The sequence below is a fragment of the Triturus cristatus genome, chromosome 11 (genome assembly GCF_964204655.1).
Source record: "Triturus cristatus chromosome 11, aTriCri1.1, whole genome shotgun sequence".
NCBI classification, from domain to species: domain Eukaryota; kingdom Metazoa; phylum Chordata; class Amphibia; order Caudata; family Salamandridae; genus Triturus; species Triturus cristatus.
This window is the reverse complement of record NC_140594.1, coordinates 850977751-850994634: the sequence shown is the minus strand read 5'-3', so window position 1 is coordinate 850994634 and position 16884 is coordinate 850977751. Positions and strand designations below refer to the sequence as shown.

Below are 16884 nucleotides of genomic sequence, written 5' to 3'. Positions count from 1 at the left end.
CCCTGTTTAACCTGTATGTCTCGCCTCTCATGGAACGGGTGTGCTCCTTCAGCTTCCAGGTGTTATCCGATGCGGAACACACCCAAATTATTGTCTCCATAGCAGAGAATTTGCTGTTGGTAGCAGTCAAATTCAAACAATGTATGACTGACATTAGTACCTGGATGAAGGACAATTGCTTAAAATTTAATGCCGAATAGACAGAGATCTTGGTCTTAGGGACACAGAATTCGGTGTAGTCTGTACTTTGGTGGCCTGACAGTTGTGGTCCCTTACCATCACCGGTTGAATCTGCGAAAAACTTGGGGGTTATTTTTCACATCACTCTCACTTGTGATGCTCAGGTCAGCAGGACTGTGAGCTCCTGCTTCTTTATTATCTGAACCTTGAAAAAGATCTTTCCTCTTATTCCAGCTGAACTCAGAGTGGCAGTGGCCATCGCTCTATTTACATCAGGCTTAGACTACTGTAACGCTTTATATTTGAACATCAACAAGTCTTTGCTAAGGAGACTTCAGGTCATTCAGAATGCGACAGCCCGCCTGGTCCTGAATGCGCCTAAACATCTCTCGGGGAGGGAAGGCATTCGCTCACTTCCCTGGCTGCCAGTCAGAAAGCGAGTGATATATAAAGCTCTTTGCATCATCTATTTGGCTCTTCACCATCAAGGGCCCGTGCCTTTCATAAAAGTGTCCCATTGGTATATACCTAAAAGACTGCTCAGATCATCAAATCTCAGGAAGGTGACTATCCCCAGATTACTCAAAGCCAGGTGTGCGGCTGCTCCTTCTCGGTAGCAGCGGCTAGATTATGGAACACTCTGCCGGTACACTTTGCAAGTCTGGATTCCTTCTTGATATTCTGTAAGCAGCTTAAAACCTGGCTTTTTACCCTTGCATGAATGCAATTTCTTGGTCACCGCGGATGCCTTCCTTACCAGCTTTGGCACTTTGAAGCCCTCTGGTTTATTGCGCTTTACAAATATTATTTCAATCCATCCCTTCACAAAGGTGTGAACATAATTAGCTCTCTTAAGCTCACATCAAACCAAGCAGATCATAGGTAGCATGCTGGAGTGTAAAGATCATTACCAACACTTGTAGTATTACCACCACTCCCTCCTTCTCAACAAAACATGCCACAACTTCCAAAACTTGAGGAAACCCAATCACACAACCATGATTTAGGAAATTCCTACTGCACACACTTCAACGACCAGAAATCTCTCTGTCACTGCCACTTCAGCATCCAAAATAAGGCACTCTTCATAACATTCTGCACCACTTCGCACCCCACCCCACCTCAACACAAAGAAACTCAAATCCACATCACCCAAGTACACTCAAGAACTAAATACGGTCAAAAGACAAATCAGCAAACTTAAAAGCTATGGTTAAAATCTTAGACTCCTCCCAACAGTGCAACACAAACAGCCTATAAAACCTTCAAGCACAACATCACAACAACCTGATTTGACAATTACCTGAAAACCATGCTTGATGCCAACAGTAAAGTCATGTCACCCTCAATACTGCGAAACACTGCATACACCTCCCCTTCATTCCACAACTAATAGAAAAATAGAGAGTTATAAATACCAGTATCAACAAAATCAATCCAATTAGGCACAACACTGCACTGCAAACGCTTACAGAGACACACCTTATAAACCTTGTCTCTCCATCCCTCCATGGCACTCCTAGCAACCCTTCACCATCCAATCCCCAATCATTATTACTGACTCCCAAAATATGGCCACCTACTGTAACATCTTCCCAGTTTCACTAAGAAAACACCCCAATATTCTTGCTGCCCTTTTCATCATAATGAAGTCTTACCCTGTACACTAGCCCATCCCTTTAAATCAGTATGTATTCTCTTAAAAAGCCCCACCTTGACCATAAATTACCCCACTACTTCCTTATGACATATCGCTTAAACATAGACAATATCCTTCCTTTTCTTGAAAAGAGATGTTATGTCCCTGTCATAAATGCTCTAGTGCAATCACCGTTGAATTATGGTAATGCCATCTGCCTACCTTCTCTTGCTGCACTTATTAATCAGTTCCACTTGTTGATTCAAAATGCTGAGGCTTATTTAATCTGGAATATACCTAGACATCAGCACAGCCTTCCTTTCATAAAACAACTTCACTGGCCAACTGTTCTCAATGGAATTGTATTCTAAGGCATAGTGATGGCATAGTGATTGCTCATACAGCTGGATACCACTCGACCTCGGTTTTATGGCTACTGAGTTGCGTTACCAAAAATCCTTTTATCTTTTCCGATTCACAGATAAATTCTTCTTCGCGGTTCCTTTTACAAAAGTGTGTACTTTGGCCACTGTGTATTTTCCATGGCTGCAAACAGAATGTGGAAAGCTTTGCCACAGGCCCTCCATTCTGAATCCACATTAGTATGCTTTAGGAAATCATTGAAATCTTTTCTATTTATTTGATAGTCTTCTCTACCACATTTGTCCAGATTTGCTATTTCAGTACCATGAAGCTACAGTGTATGTGCACTTTACAAATAATCTATGATATATTGTATTATATTACATTACAGATTATAATATATTGTATTGTATTTTATTACATTATATATTATATTAGAACATTGGAATGTGGAGCACTCCATTGTATACAATGGAGTGCTCCGTGATTCTATGGGTCGGTAAAAGCCTGCAGAGCAACAATCCATGTTGTGTTTGTTCATAGCTGTTGCTGTGAACAAAGACCTCTCGGAGGCTGAGGAGATTTAAACCCCCTCGGGCTCTGAGAGGCCTTTGTTTTATTTGCTAGAATATTCTGCCCTCTAGTGGCAGAATGTTCTAATAGCCTTATAGCCCACCGTAGCGGGCCATACCGTCGATTAGAGTCCCGCTCCCTTGTTAAAGGCCCTCGTCTTCGGCCCTTAACGCTGGAGCGGGCCTTTAATGACGGTATCGCAAGCTATAATGCTGTATTATGTTGTAGTGTTTCATATTATGTTATATTATATTATATTATATTATATGTTATTATAATATATTATATTATATTATATTACATCATATCATATCAAATCATATCATATTATAATATATCATATTATATTATATTATAATATATTATACTATATTATAGAACTTTTTAAAGAATTCCATACTGAGATTAAGGAGAAAGAAAAAAATCTCACTTTTTACTCTTTTTAAATATATTGCTGAACACCAAATCCCCCAAGCATTACAAATGTTTAAAGATGTTTCTACCCTCATTTGCAGAGATAAAAATATGCATTTTTCTCTCTGATTCATAAAATAGGACTAGACTATGTTTGATAATTTCAGACTTTTTAGCATAGCAGTGAAGTGGTTGCATGCCATGTGCAATATCTCCAGTTAGTATTTGCTGTTTATTTGCTTTCTCTCCAACAGTACTTCACATACTGTGAGTCATAACCCCATGGGTACAACTTCTGTGTTATTGCATATCTTTGTAAATGAGCATGATGACGTCTAGTGTAACTCTTACATACACCAATGAAAATATGGTCCAAATTCTCTTGCTTCTAAGAGGAGTAGAGGCAAACCAGATGGAGTCATTACGATATTCTGTATGCCTTCCTCATTCCAGTCCTACCTATCAATGACTATTGTCACTTGAGGATAGGCGTACTAAACTGCTCCCGCCAATAATTTGTTTGCGATATGCCCTCTTTAGCCCTGCCTTTACCTTTAACTTTGTTTCCGATCACTCACTCTTCCTTATTTTCTGCTGAATGCATGGCTTACAATGCTGTGCTGTAGATCCAGACAACAGGTAAATTAACTTAAAATGTGAAAGGCATGATATGGAAGGCTGTCCGGTTGTCGTGCTTCAGCCAACATCGAGCGGGTGTATCCCTTCCATATCTCAGGCGTAGCGCAGGTCCCCAATCTAATCAAACGCTTTGCCAGATTCAGTAACACAGCTTTAGTGGGTTTTGCGATTAAAGAAGTCTAAAGAAAGTTTGCTCATTGGGCAACTCTACTGGCTCCTCGAGTACTGCAGCGTGTACTTATGTTTTTTTTAAAATGCAGCGCGCTTCTGTGTTTTTGTCTCTTCGGTTACAGGAGAAGCCAGAAGTAGGCCACACTATTTAAAGGTGGGATATTATGAGGGTTGTTTCGATTTTGGTGAATCTTTGAAACTGAACAGAAGTGAGCTGTAAAGAGAAAACATGTTGATCAAAGAACTGAACATTCTGTTTACCTCTTGGCTAGTGCAGGCAGTTATTCATGAGGCCTTATCTAGTGCTTTAAAGAAACAGTGGATTGCCTCCTAATGTTCACACTGTTAATGATGATAGGGACTCTGGAGAACCAAAAATCATAATAACTAAAGGGTCCTGAATTGAAAATTTTAATGAGGAGACTTGGGTTTTGTGCCTTCTGAGGCAGAAATCTTTCAAAAGGATCTCTTTTCAAAATACCATTCACAAGATATTGATTCTTCTCTGCCAATGCAATTCAGAATGCTCTAGACAATGAATGGAATTATATTAAAAAACTGTTGTTTCCCAGATTTTTGTCAAAAAATACAGATTGGACTACTTTGATTCTGATGGTCTTTATGTTAGAAAAGAGGAGGTTGTATTGGCTTGTGGGTTGTCTTAGTCTTATTTATGATTATGTATCTCATGCAAATAATATGGACAAAAAGATTGATGTTAGTTTAAAGAGGATTTTATGCATCAAACTTTACTATAAGGGCAGGCACCTACACTTCATATACTGTTCAATCAATGTTACAGGATATTAAAGATTTATTTGAAATTGTGATAAAAGGAATGTTCCAGTCACAGTCCCGGATGAGATGGAGAAGTAAGTGGGCTTCCTCTCAGATGTCATGTTCGATCAGTTATGTGCAATTGCAGCATTCTCTCAAGGAGCCATTTCAGGACACTGAAATGTATAGTTAGATTGCAAAATAATGTTGATATATTTTAAACAGCACAATTTTAAGCACTGTGCATTCTACAGTTCTTGTTTCTTTGGAATGCACCAACAACTGTTCCAACAGTCAAGAAGGCCCATCCAAACAAGGGCCCAGTTGCTTGAGGGCCTGCTTTTATAATAAGTTCTGCAACAATAACAAGGTGATGGATGAAATGCTTGAATTATTCTCAGCCACTGGCGCTCACTCAGCCTGCATCCCAATCCATTGTTTTTCTCCCACAATGCCACCTCAGTTTGGACCCAGCATATGCAAACCAGCCTTGATCCTGCTCCTCATGGGAACAGGACAGCCCGAACTGCTAAACCATGTCCTCGCTGAACTAGAATACAAGCAAACCTAGGGCTGGTTTAGCCCTGATAAGGGCTCATCAGCCAGGAAAACCTTGATTCCAGTGGCACAGTGAGCACGGACCCATGTCTCCGCATACCTGTCACATTTAGGGTGTCTTCTGCAATAACAAAATAATGGATGAAATCCTTGAATTAATCTCAGCAGCTGACACTCGCTTCGGGTCGCATACCAATCCATCGATTTCTGCCAACCATGCCACTTCAGTTTGGACCAGCCATTTGCAAATCAGCCTTGACCCTGCTCCTTATAGTAACAGTTCTGTTCAAACTGCCAAGCCAGGTCCTCCTTGAAACGGAATAAAGGCAACTTAGTACCGTTTTCACCTCATAAGGGCTCATCAGTGAGGCATAGGTTGAAATGAGGTGTATTGGTTTGGAAAATAATGAGGGCCTCTAGTAATTACCGGTGGTTGAGATTAAATCAAGTACTCCATCCATCACTTTTTGTATACTTTAGTATGTTGCCCTAAGTGGGAAGGGTATGCCTAGACATGGGTCCTGTGCACACTGTGTCACTGGAACCAAGCTATACCCAGTTGATGAGCCCATAACAAGGGCGAAACCGGTCATGGGTTGCTTGATTTCCGCAACCCATTCAGGGAGGAACTGACTTGGCAGTTCGGGCTGAACTGTTCCCATTGGAGCAGGGTCAAGACTGATTTGCATATAGCTGGGTCCAAACTGAGGTGGCATGGTCTGCAAAATAACGGTGCATTGGGATGGGCCTAATTACCAGTGGCTGAGATTAATTCAAGCATTCCATCCATCAATTTTTGTATACTTTTCTATGATACGATTTGGCCCTCGCCTACCAGTTTTTCAAGTGCACAAACGAACACTGTAAAGTCTTGACTATATGAAAGATGATCTGGATTGGCCTGTAGGAGGCAGAATTTGTAATTTCCTGCGTTTTGGAACAACAATGCATCAGACAAGTGAGTTAGTCATATTATTAAGGCAGGTTTACCTCATAATTCAAAGGCAGTTCACTAGTACATTTTCAAACTACTCTTTTGACTCAGATGCAACCAAAGAGGGAGGTCAGGTTGAAAGTGCTAATTCTATTATGGAAAAGAAAGCCTGACAGACTTCCGTATCCAGTCCGATGTCAACGATTTTATTCTATTCTCTTTTCAGTACAAAAGCCAAATGGAGTTTTCACACCAAATCGCAATCTCAAGCCTTGAACAAGTATTTGATACTCCTTCCTTTCAAGATGACAAAACTGGAGTTTTTAAACTCTCTAGATCTCAGAGAAGATTACTTTTATGTGCCAATAAATCATCATCAAATGATCCTGAGATTTGTCATAGAAGATCAGCATAATCAATTTCTGATACTTCCTTTTGATTTGTCATCTGCTTCTCATGTTTTTCCTGAATTTTTAGGATGATCAGCTCAATCGTCAGTTACCTTCCGTAGTTAATTATCACATTTAACCCAGTGTGTTTCACAGGATTTGCAGGAGATCAGGAACTCCAAGAAGAGATATTTTTATATCCCCAACAAATGCTGTCCTTTCTCTCTTTTGCTCAGTAGCCCCATCATCTTGCATGGGGCAATGAATGCTCTGTCTCTCAGGTGGCCTCAATTCCTTCTTTAAGCACTTCCTCCATTCCTGGTCTTACCTCAGGTTTTGAGAAAGGCACAGAAGGAGAGGGTGTAGGTGGTTCTGGGGCACACATCTGGCACAGGATGGTATTGGCCCCCCCATACTCCTTTCACTATTAGTGGTACCCTGCAGGGAGCTTGCAGTGCAGATATCTCCTCTACATTTTCGAAAGATGTCAGCACAAGCCATGAGGCTGCTCTGCCTAGGGATTTGGATATAGTTCGGGATGTGTCGTAATGTCTAGGCTGTTCTGCGAAAGTTCCTATGGACATACAGTAGGATAGGGACACCCGACCATAAAGTCCTGACATAATTTCAACTCTTGGTGTAATTCAAGACGTTTGCATTAAAAACAATTGTAACCCCTTTAAAAAAATTGAATTTCTAAAGGATGGTTTTCTGTAGAATTTGGTGGTGTCCATGTTAAGGAATAACAGCAGAAACTGAGAAGTGAAAATCTCTTATGGCTGCCCTCTGTGTCCTTGGTAGCTTTCAAAGCTAGGGGCTGTGACAAGAAAGACTAAGGTCAATATAACAAAGGTTACAGGTAAATAATTGAAATAAATTTCCGGCCACGAACTATGCAGAACCGTCGCAGGTCTATGTATGGTTTCTACATTCCAGTATCCTTACTGATGTTATGGGACATGGCCTTATCTCACAGAGCTGAAAAGATGTCAATGTTGAAGAGAAGAAGGCCACAACCCGTTAAATGTCTGCAATTTATCGCACAAGGTGGAGGTACACTGCAAGACGTGACAAATGCGGAGAAGGGATAGTAGATACTAGATAGCGGGGTCCAGCCTTGATTGAATGTAATTCGCTGTGCAGTGCTGAGGTCAGCAGGCAGGGATGCAATCAGAGGCTTGAGGAATTATCTTGATGCTGCAGGAGCAAGGGAAAGCAAGAGATATAAGGGTAGCAGAGAAGAGACAATGGGAGAGGCAGTGAGAGAGGCAATCAAAGAAGGTGATGAAAAGGCAGGAGACAGAGGTAGAGAGAGAAATGGCAGAGGGAGGGGAAGAAACAAAGGCTAGGGAAAAGAAGAGATAGGACCAGAAGGTGAAATAAGTTAAAGGAGGAAGGAGAGTGACAAAAACATGCATTGAAGGAGGAAAAGAAAGTCAAGTGGATAAGCTAGTCCTATAGAGAGAGAGTGAACGGACAAAGAAGGAAAAGAAAGAGCGAGTTTAAAGTTGTGAGATCAACAACTGGTGATAGACAGCGTCACAGAAGTAACAGAGAAAGGAAAGGCAAGACTCATGGCCATGCCGTGGGAAGCAGAATAGAGAGTGGATTCGAAACAGAGGGGAAAAAATAAAGGGGTAGAAACAGAGCAGGTCCAAAGAGAACGAAAGATAGAAGCGGGAGAAAATTGAATGGGCGGGTGGGAAGAGAAAAAAAAACTGTAATAAAAGAGAGATAAGGTGAGAGAAGGAGTATACAAAGGTGAGACAGAGAAGGGAAAGCGTGAAAGGCCGCCTGAGAGAATGGGGGAGATATAGCTGGATTGATGGAAAGGCTGGCGTGAAGCTGTCAAGCGCCCACCTATTTTGGTGATTTATTCTTTGCTTGCATTGATGACTGTGTGAAGGTTGTTTGCTTTTCTCTGGCCTCAAAATATGGATCTGTTCCCAACATGCACTACCCGCCATATTTGTTGCTTCGTCCTTTTTTATATACCCTGACCCCCGCTTCCAGTTGCTTTGAATAACCGAACGTGCTCCTCGGTGAGGCGGGAGAGCCGCTTTCGGCTCCGGGGTTTCTAGAATATACGAGCAGAGCCCGTCGCAGCAGCCAGCAGTCTTTAAATCAATGGCGGAACCCTGGTGCGACGCAGATTGATGTCGGTGGCGCGCGCCAGAGCCGCACGTGCGAAGAGGAAAGGGCGGCTCTGCTCTGTCAAGTAGAGAAACAGAGACAGCTAGCTCAGTGGGTATTGTGCTCGCTGCAATCAAACTGCCACCACAGGTTTAATTCCTCTGGTGACCCAATCAAAATGTTACTATTCAGGGGCTAATAAACTGAGTACCACTTGCAGGTAATAATGACGCCTGTTATCTAGGTGTTATCATTGTTATAGTCACATTGTGCTAAATCTAGTTTGATTATTATTATTGTGAATTAATTATGCCTTCGTCTTCCGGTTTTAAGCAACTCAGTGCCGCCACCCCACCTGCAGTCTACTGTACTTCTCACTGCTTGTCAGGATGTAGAAGGTGCAACTGCGATTGGAATACCTGCTAACTAGCGCTTTGTCCTAAAGCTGACCTTCAGCGAATCCTACATTTTAACCATCACTAGTTTGGTTTCCGAAACTCGTTTTGCTACTATTCCCTTAACAACGCTAAGGACTACAGTTCCCATCATGCACCGCGGTGGTCGTTAAAATACAGCTCTGGTTGAGGGGGTACCACAATGACATTGTCAGCTCTGTCTGCTATGAAGACTTCTATGGGTGCTAGAAATGAATCAACAGTGCCTTTTCTTCACCCTGCAGACAGACTCCAAACACTGTCCGAGTAGCCTACTCTGGTTTGGAAAGGGTTTGGTGATGCTGTCCATATTATTGCTCTGTATTGGGGGTGGGTCATAGAGGAGCTGTCCTTCCCAAAGAGCTGACATGAGTATGTCGAAGAATTAATCACTATAAGTACTCCCGTGATGGACAAGTCAGCAATAAATATCTATTGCTAACTCAGATGATGGTATGCCCTATCTGAAGTATATAGCACCACCTAAGTGTGGGGAAGGAAGCAAGTCCTTTTGATATTATATTCCCTCACACACCCTAGTGGTGTCATGCTTCATCATCGGGACACCCCGACGCCTAGAGGTCAGGGTGGGCTCGACCAATGTTTCCGGGAGCACTTAATAAGATGATTTTGGCCAGGGGGTATAAAGATTAAAAATCGGTGTCAGACCCCAGTTACCCTTTATTCTTGGGTTTGGCACTGATATTAAAAACAAAAGAAGAGGGTGTCCAGGGATATTATGGTCCTAGGACCCTATTGCCATTGGTCGAGCCCACCCTGACCTCTAGGCGTCGGGGTGTCCCGATGATGAAGCATGACACCACTAGGGTGTGTGAGGGAATATAATATCAAAAGGACTTGCTTCCTTCCCCACACTTAGGTGGTGCTATGTACTTCAGATAGGGCATACCATCATCTGAGTTAGCAATAGATATTTATTGCTGACTGGTCCATCACGGGAGTACTTATAGTGATTCAGTGTTTACCCACAGGAGGGCGTACTCTCTCATAGAGTTCCTCTCGGCCCCTTGCCTAACCAGGAATCTTTCCTAATATAGGTTTGTGTATTATGTCGAAGAATGTCCAGCCCCCGTAAAGACTGGCTTGCTCTTCTGCAGCATTGCCAGCAGATTCTCTGTTGGTAGTGAGAGTGTGGCATGCCTCCTAAATTGAAGTGGAAACAAAACATACACCAGCCTCCAGCAACCAGAATTAAAATGTTTTAATTCATGGTAGACTTTTGTAGATTATTCTGCTCTGGTTCTTTCTCACTGTGTTTAACATGTTTGATTGTTCTCTGTAGGAGGAAGTTAAACCTCTGGTCCAGCCAGTGTCATTGAAAGACAAGCCCTGTTCCATTGGCACCTCACATTTGATCTTCTGAGCTCAAAAGCCATTTTGTTTACCCTCCAAGCCTGCCACTGCTCGTCCACACAGCAGAACATGCAACAAAATATGCACTACGGCTAATTGCAGATGTCTGATGAAGGCCCATTGTAAGGAGGCCATTTCCTTGGCATCATTGGTTTTGCTAGTTCAGGAGAACTTTCAGGAGCATGAGTCCTATTTTATTCAGATACATGCCTCCTTTGTTTCTCCTTACCCTGATCTTTAACTCTTCCCTGTTTTTAGGTCGAGCCTGGGCGGTGCATGCACTGCTCTGCGAGCCATGCTGTATTCGAGTATAGACTTGAAGCCCCGCCCACTCTCCGCCCATATTGGTCATTGGCTTGTGTTAATGTCCTTCGTAAATACTGGCTCCTGATAACTTAATAGGCTTGTTAGTCCCTCCTTAATACCGCCTTGTCTTCATTTGTAACCTCCCATGAGGACTGGCCCTTTTACCTCTGTTGTTACACTGTATGTTTTATTTAGTCTGTAAGCACTATTTTCTTTAATGAGTTTCTCCTCTTGCAGGCACGACAAGCTTTCCTGCAACATTCAGCTCGCCATGCACCCTTTCACTTTCCAAGCAGCCTGGGACAATGGCAGCCGCTTATTTGAAATGAAATAGGTCTTGAATTTACAAGAGTTTGAGCTATTGGCATTGTAAATGAGAACGTTTTTTATTTATGTGTTAATTATCAAAACAGATAAATAAAAGGCATTGTCATTTACAATGCCAATAGCTTAAACTCTCGCAAATGCTAGACCTATTGCTTTGCAAATGCTTGTTTTTATGGCAAGCAGAGAGGGGAGATGTGATTGTCTGCTATTAAGGAACATTCTCAGCAGGCACTAGATCCAGCCCTGATAGGCTTGACAAATGAAGTGTAAAGCCTACATAAGAACAGGCATCAGTAGGAGATATTGCCTCTTTGCTCTCCCTCTGTAAATCCAAATTGTGTGAAAGATTCAGTCCTCAATAGTGTGCCCAGAGGCTGCTCCTCAAACAACGTCGTTGGTTATGGATTCTAGTATCCTCCATGTTCCATGGCTGCAAGATGGTGTGCTTTGAACAATATACGTATTGCACTACTCATGTGGCCACACATACAGTAAGGTTTGGATAATAGTTGTGTGGCTTCTTTGTCTTGTCTTCACAGGCAGCATGGATTGGGCACTCTTGCTGTCTTGATATTTTGTTCATTTCGCAGATTCAACACACAGAAGAAGTGTATCTTTGCCGTGATTGTTAGTTATTGGCAGACATCCCGTAAGCTTTCCATTTTTTCTTTATTCGGTATCTGCTCGGCAATACAGGATGTGGGCATGTAATCTTTGGGCATTTCACAGATTTTCGTTTTTTGTATATGTTAATTCCAGTGCTTAATTTGTAAAATATTAAGTGCCAGGGCTCTGACCAGGAGGCCACTGCAGCTTGCATCACCCATCGCCCTTGTCATTGCTGCCAAAACAACTTCTGACCATCTCTTGCGCATGTAAATGCAACAGCTCAGATTATTACAGGTCCCCAAAGCAAAAGAAATGGCTGGGGAGGCAGGTATTAGTAATTTTTGTATGTACATTGTTTTCCTAAAAAAACTATTATACTGCTCATCTCTAAATTACATGAGCAGCGCCACCTTGTGGCAGACTGCCCTAAGTGTGGTGTTGACAATTAGGTGCCGGTGCCGAGCACCGGAAACCAATTAAGTGCCGGTGCTCAGCACCGGAAAGCTCCGGCTCAAATTAAGTACTGGTTAATTCACTCTTAGGTTTATACACGCTGGTGGCTTGTTTGTTCCTGACCGTTTTTGATTGTGGGAGCATGGACATGGTTTTATACTACTCTCACCACAGTTTTCGTTATAGCTTTGCATGTACAAGTTTTCCTGGTGCATTCTTGGTGGATGCATGGCACTCATCTTCACGAGCTGCGTTTCAGTCTTGCCATGTCTGTCTGCATCCTTGGTGATTAGGTAGCTATCCCTGCATATTAATATGTTATAACACTGTGTTTTACCAAGAGGATTTTATTATTATTCCTTACAGAGGCCCCTGAAGAAGGGATTGATGATCCCGAAATGCATTGGGCATCTTTGATTTTTGGATGTCAAAGAATTTTGTAGCCAAGAATATTGTCTTGCTTATGTTGTATACATTTTTGTAACAGATTGCTAAAAAACAGTCTACGACTATTTAACTTCAGTTTTTGATTGGTCAAATAAATGTCGAAGGACATGCAATAATGAGTAATTTACAATAGCGTAAATGTTGAGATGCATTGTTTATTTTGATGTATGACTTTGATAATGTGATGCGTTAAATATACGCTGTGCAACCAGATATCGAGTGAAGAGTCACTCGTTTACATTCTGCAATTTAAGGGGCAGGCAACCTCTCCCTGGTGTGCACGCATATGAGTTAGGTCTGTTCAGGATTTCAGAGAGGTGTGCACAACCACATTTATTTAGTGCTTTGAACAAAGACATTGCCAGGCCTAATGGCTTGCCACAATCTAGGACTAGATACTTGAGCAAACACAATTATTTAGTCTTCTACAAATGTCTTAATCTCATCTGCAGGACATCTTTAGGAATATCTACTCTCCTTCCTGAAGGAGACCATTCTATAAGTGACCAAGGTAGTAATTTCTGGAGTATCAGTGTCATCCTTTGGTCTCCAGACATATACACGCAGAGCCCTAGATGTCCAGACAAATGTATTATGGTGGTTAGCATTGTACACATAAGCAACACACCATTCCTTGAAGTAGGCCTTTCAGCTGTATGTCCGCTTTCAGTTCAATGCCCTTCCTTGTGACAGTCCCACTGTGGGCTTCAAGAATTCACTGGTCTTTCTAAGGTTAATATTTTCATGTATTGCTTCCATGCAGCCAGCACAAAGACCCTTTTTCAAGGCACTCAATCTGTGTTTTCAGGCTTGTACTCGTTCAATGCCTGATTAATGGCTTCATCAGGGCAAGGTAGAGATTTAGAGCATAATTTCTTCCATGACTTGAAAGCGGTTGTTCCTCATTGTCAGCGAGCTCTGTTCATTCTCAACTCCGCGATAGACCAGTCCTGGCTTACAGTCTAAGACGACATGTTGTGTTGTCTGTTTCTGATTCTTTGAGTATGGCCTCAACTCAAACCCACTGTGCCTCTTCTGATTTCTTTTTGATAGCCAATCTTGAACTAATACAACATCCAAATCACAGCCACCCATTGATATCTCGTGCTGACTCCCTGTAGGTGCAAGAAGTTGGTCTGAGTGCAAATCCCTAGTTTTGCTGAATGGTATCTACATTGGCTCCTTCAGTGGAAAATCTGTCTATGCATCAGCTGAGCCAGCATTTATCAGTCCAGTGAAGTAGCGTCCAAATTACAACCTGGTTATATCTCCCTGTTGGCTGATCTGTTTTGTTATCACCGCCTTACTAAGACCTCTCACGATCTACGCCTCATCAGCCTCCAGTGTTGAAGTTGGACAGTACATTTTTCTTGAGAGTATTGGGCCTTTTGCTGCATCTTCTTTTCTTTGCTGGGTGTTCATTGAAGTTTGACATAATAGAGCCTTGATACGCAGATAGTTTCAGCATGGATTCAGAGTGACTGGTACTCACTTGTGCTTCAGATGTTGGCCGAGCCACCGCTAGTCATTAAACTTCCTTATAAGCCATTGTGAGCTGTGGTCGTCAGGCAGGTCATCTTTGTATCAGCTTCTTTCAAATGGAACTTTGAGTACTTTTTCCTTGCAGACATTGTCTGCTTTTCTAACCCCAATAATAGCTCTGACATTGGATGAATTTCAAGCCCAATTAATCCAGAACAGAACCAAACGTGGGATTAGATGTTACCAAGTTGGTTTAGCAAATAGGTGTCCTCACCTAAAAAAAAAAAGTTTATTATGGTAGCATGGGGCTGAGCATGGGAGCAAGATAATACCTGCCCAGAGACCAGGTCTTTCCAAAGATGGAAATCTGCTATTTAGCTGTTAAATACCTCCCTCAGCGAAACAATGAAAATAAAGGTTTTCATTCGGAAAAAGTCCGCTAATCAGTTTGGAACGGGGTGACGAGTCAAGTGCTGCTTAGCTCTGTTACTATAACAGCAAATGGTTAACATTATGCACTGACGGCTCCTCTGTAATCGTTGGACAATCTAGGCCGCCATTTTGCTCAGGACGCACTCTAGTTGTTGGGGGCATTTGCAAATAATAATGCGCGCAGCGCGGACGCGTCGCAGGTGCGCCAAAGGCACGCCTAAGGCAATCCCGTCTGCGCCTGTCAGTGTCCCGGAAGAGGCCAGCGCCAGCCACGCTGCCCGTTTCCTGCCGGAGTCGCCAGACTGCCGCCTGACCTATTGTCGCGTTGAACTGCTGACTATTGGTTCACATAGGGGTAAGTGTGATAGACATTGGATGGTTCTGGATAACCTTTAAAGTATTTTTAAACAGTGCAACTTCAGCTTTTGCACCGAATTGGTAGCTAGCGCCCTCCCAAATTCTGCCCATACAATTGCCCAGAAGGGCCATTGTAGACGAGCTGCCCTAATCAATACCCGCTTTGAGCTCCTCTCGGAGGATCCGTTGGACTTACTATTCATAACCGAGACATGGCTCAATGAGTTCTCCGCCCTTAGTAATTGAATTAGCCATCCCGGTGGTGTATAAAATAGTAAGGGCTGACCGTAAAGTGGGTAGAGGAGGAGGTGTAGCATTAGTGTTTAGGGATACGTGGGTTTTTACGCTTGGGGAGAGTCAGGGCATTGGGGATGGGGATGCACTTGACTTCTCCATCATCATATCCCCACACTTCACGCTGGGGGGCACATTGGTAAATCGGCCCCCGGGCCGCCCTGGTGCCTTTTTGAAGGCTTTAGATGAAGTCATTGTTCCGAGGGCTTTGCACTTCTCGAACTTCTTATTGCTTGGGGACTTTAACATTAATTTGGATTGTGTAGAGGCTAGTGCCACTAGGGAATTTTGTGATTCGCTGAATCTGGCTCAACTTTCCCAATGGATCAGTTCTCCGTCTCATAGTGGGGGGCACATCTTAGACCCAGTCTGCTCCAATTTCCCTCTACGTGTTCAGGAACTCTTCCAGTTTCTTGGTCTGATCACTTTCTAATCCACTTGTCTTGGACAATTCAGGTGCCTTACTCCGTTATGAGATCCCACCAGGGCAGGCCATCTCAAAGAATAGAGCTCTCTGTGTTATGTAGAGTCCTGTCCGACACTTGCCATACTGCTTCCAAGGACTTTGGTGGCCCCTTTAGGGAGCTTCAATAACTGTAACTCACAGTTTGTGGAATATATATCCCCACCTCTCGCTAATAAGCGAGTGAGAAACGCCCCTTACAAACCCTGGTACTCTAGCGAGCTTAAGGAGTTAAAGCAGTCCTGTAAAAAACTGGAGTGCAGTTGGAGACAGGCCTATTGCCCATTGGCTAAATTAGTGTTAAGGAAGTCCCAGCGAGAGTATTATGCTGCTATTAGGAAGGCTAAAAGCAATTTTTACACGGAGCGCATTGTTATCTCTAAAAACAACTCAAACGACATTTTTTCTATCGTCCGGAGTTTTCTGACCCCCTGTGCGGAGCGTATTGCTTTCCCTTCCTCCAACTCTTGGTGTGAGAAGCTGTCCTGTTTCTTCATAGATAAGATCCAAATGATCAAGGACAGTTTTGGCATCAGTATTCTTGGGCAGGTGGGGATCCCTATTCAGAACGCCCCAGTCTCTGATTCAGTCCTCACTTTTTTGACGGGTTTTTCACCCATTCCCCTGCAGGACTCATTGTCCATTCTTAAATCTCTGAAATCTGGTTCGCCAGCTGATCCCTGTCTGGCTAGGCAGCTAGCAGCAGTTGCCGAGGTAGTTAATTCTGAGGTCAACACCATTATTAATATGTCGCTTCAGACCGCCACAGTTCCACTCGAGTGGAAACAGGCTAAATTGCTCCAGCTGTTAAAAAAGCCTTCCTTAGATCCTACTACGCCAGCTAGCTACTGGCCCATCTCACTCCTCCCGGCTGTGGCGAAAGTGTGTGAGAAGGCAGTTTATAAACAACTTTCCAACTTTGTGGAGTCATCTGGTGCCCTCGGGATTTACGGCCATCTATAGCACAGAGACGGCCCTAGTTGAGAATTCGGAGGCTATAAGAGAATGTTTAGATGCAGGTGGCAAAGCGGCCTTGATAATATTGGATCTCTCGGCCACCTTTGATACGGTGCCCTATCACCAACTTTTGGGCTGTCTTTCAAACATTGGAATTTCAGGTCTAGCATGGGACTGGC

The 16884-nt window shown here is 43.0% G+C and overlaps 1 protein-coding gene across 4 annotated transcripts in view; it reads left to right on the top strand.

Annotated features, from left to right (window-relative positions):
• Positions 1–16884, top strand: part of LOC146785528 (glypican-5-like) — a 1360250-nt gene that overhangs the window by 1301429 nt on the left and 41937 nt on the right. Inside the window, exon 9 of one of the 4 annotated variants that reach the window (XM_085634655.1) lies at positions 11802–11860. The exons of the other annotated variants lie outside the window; for them this stretch is intronic. Within the exon in view, the coding sequence (XP_085490781.1) occupies positions 11802–11836 (35 nt within the window). The 3' untranslated portion in view covers positions 11837–11860. The remainder of the gene's footprint in view (positions 1–11801; positions 11861–16884) is intronic. 4 annotated transcript variants of the gene reach the window in all.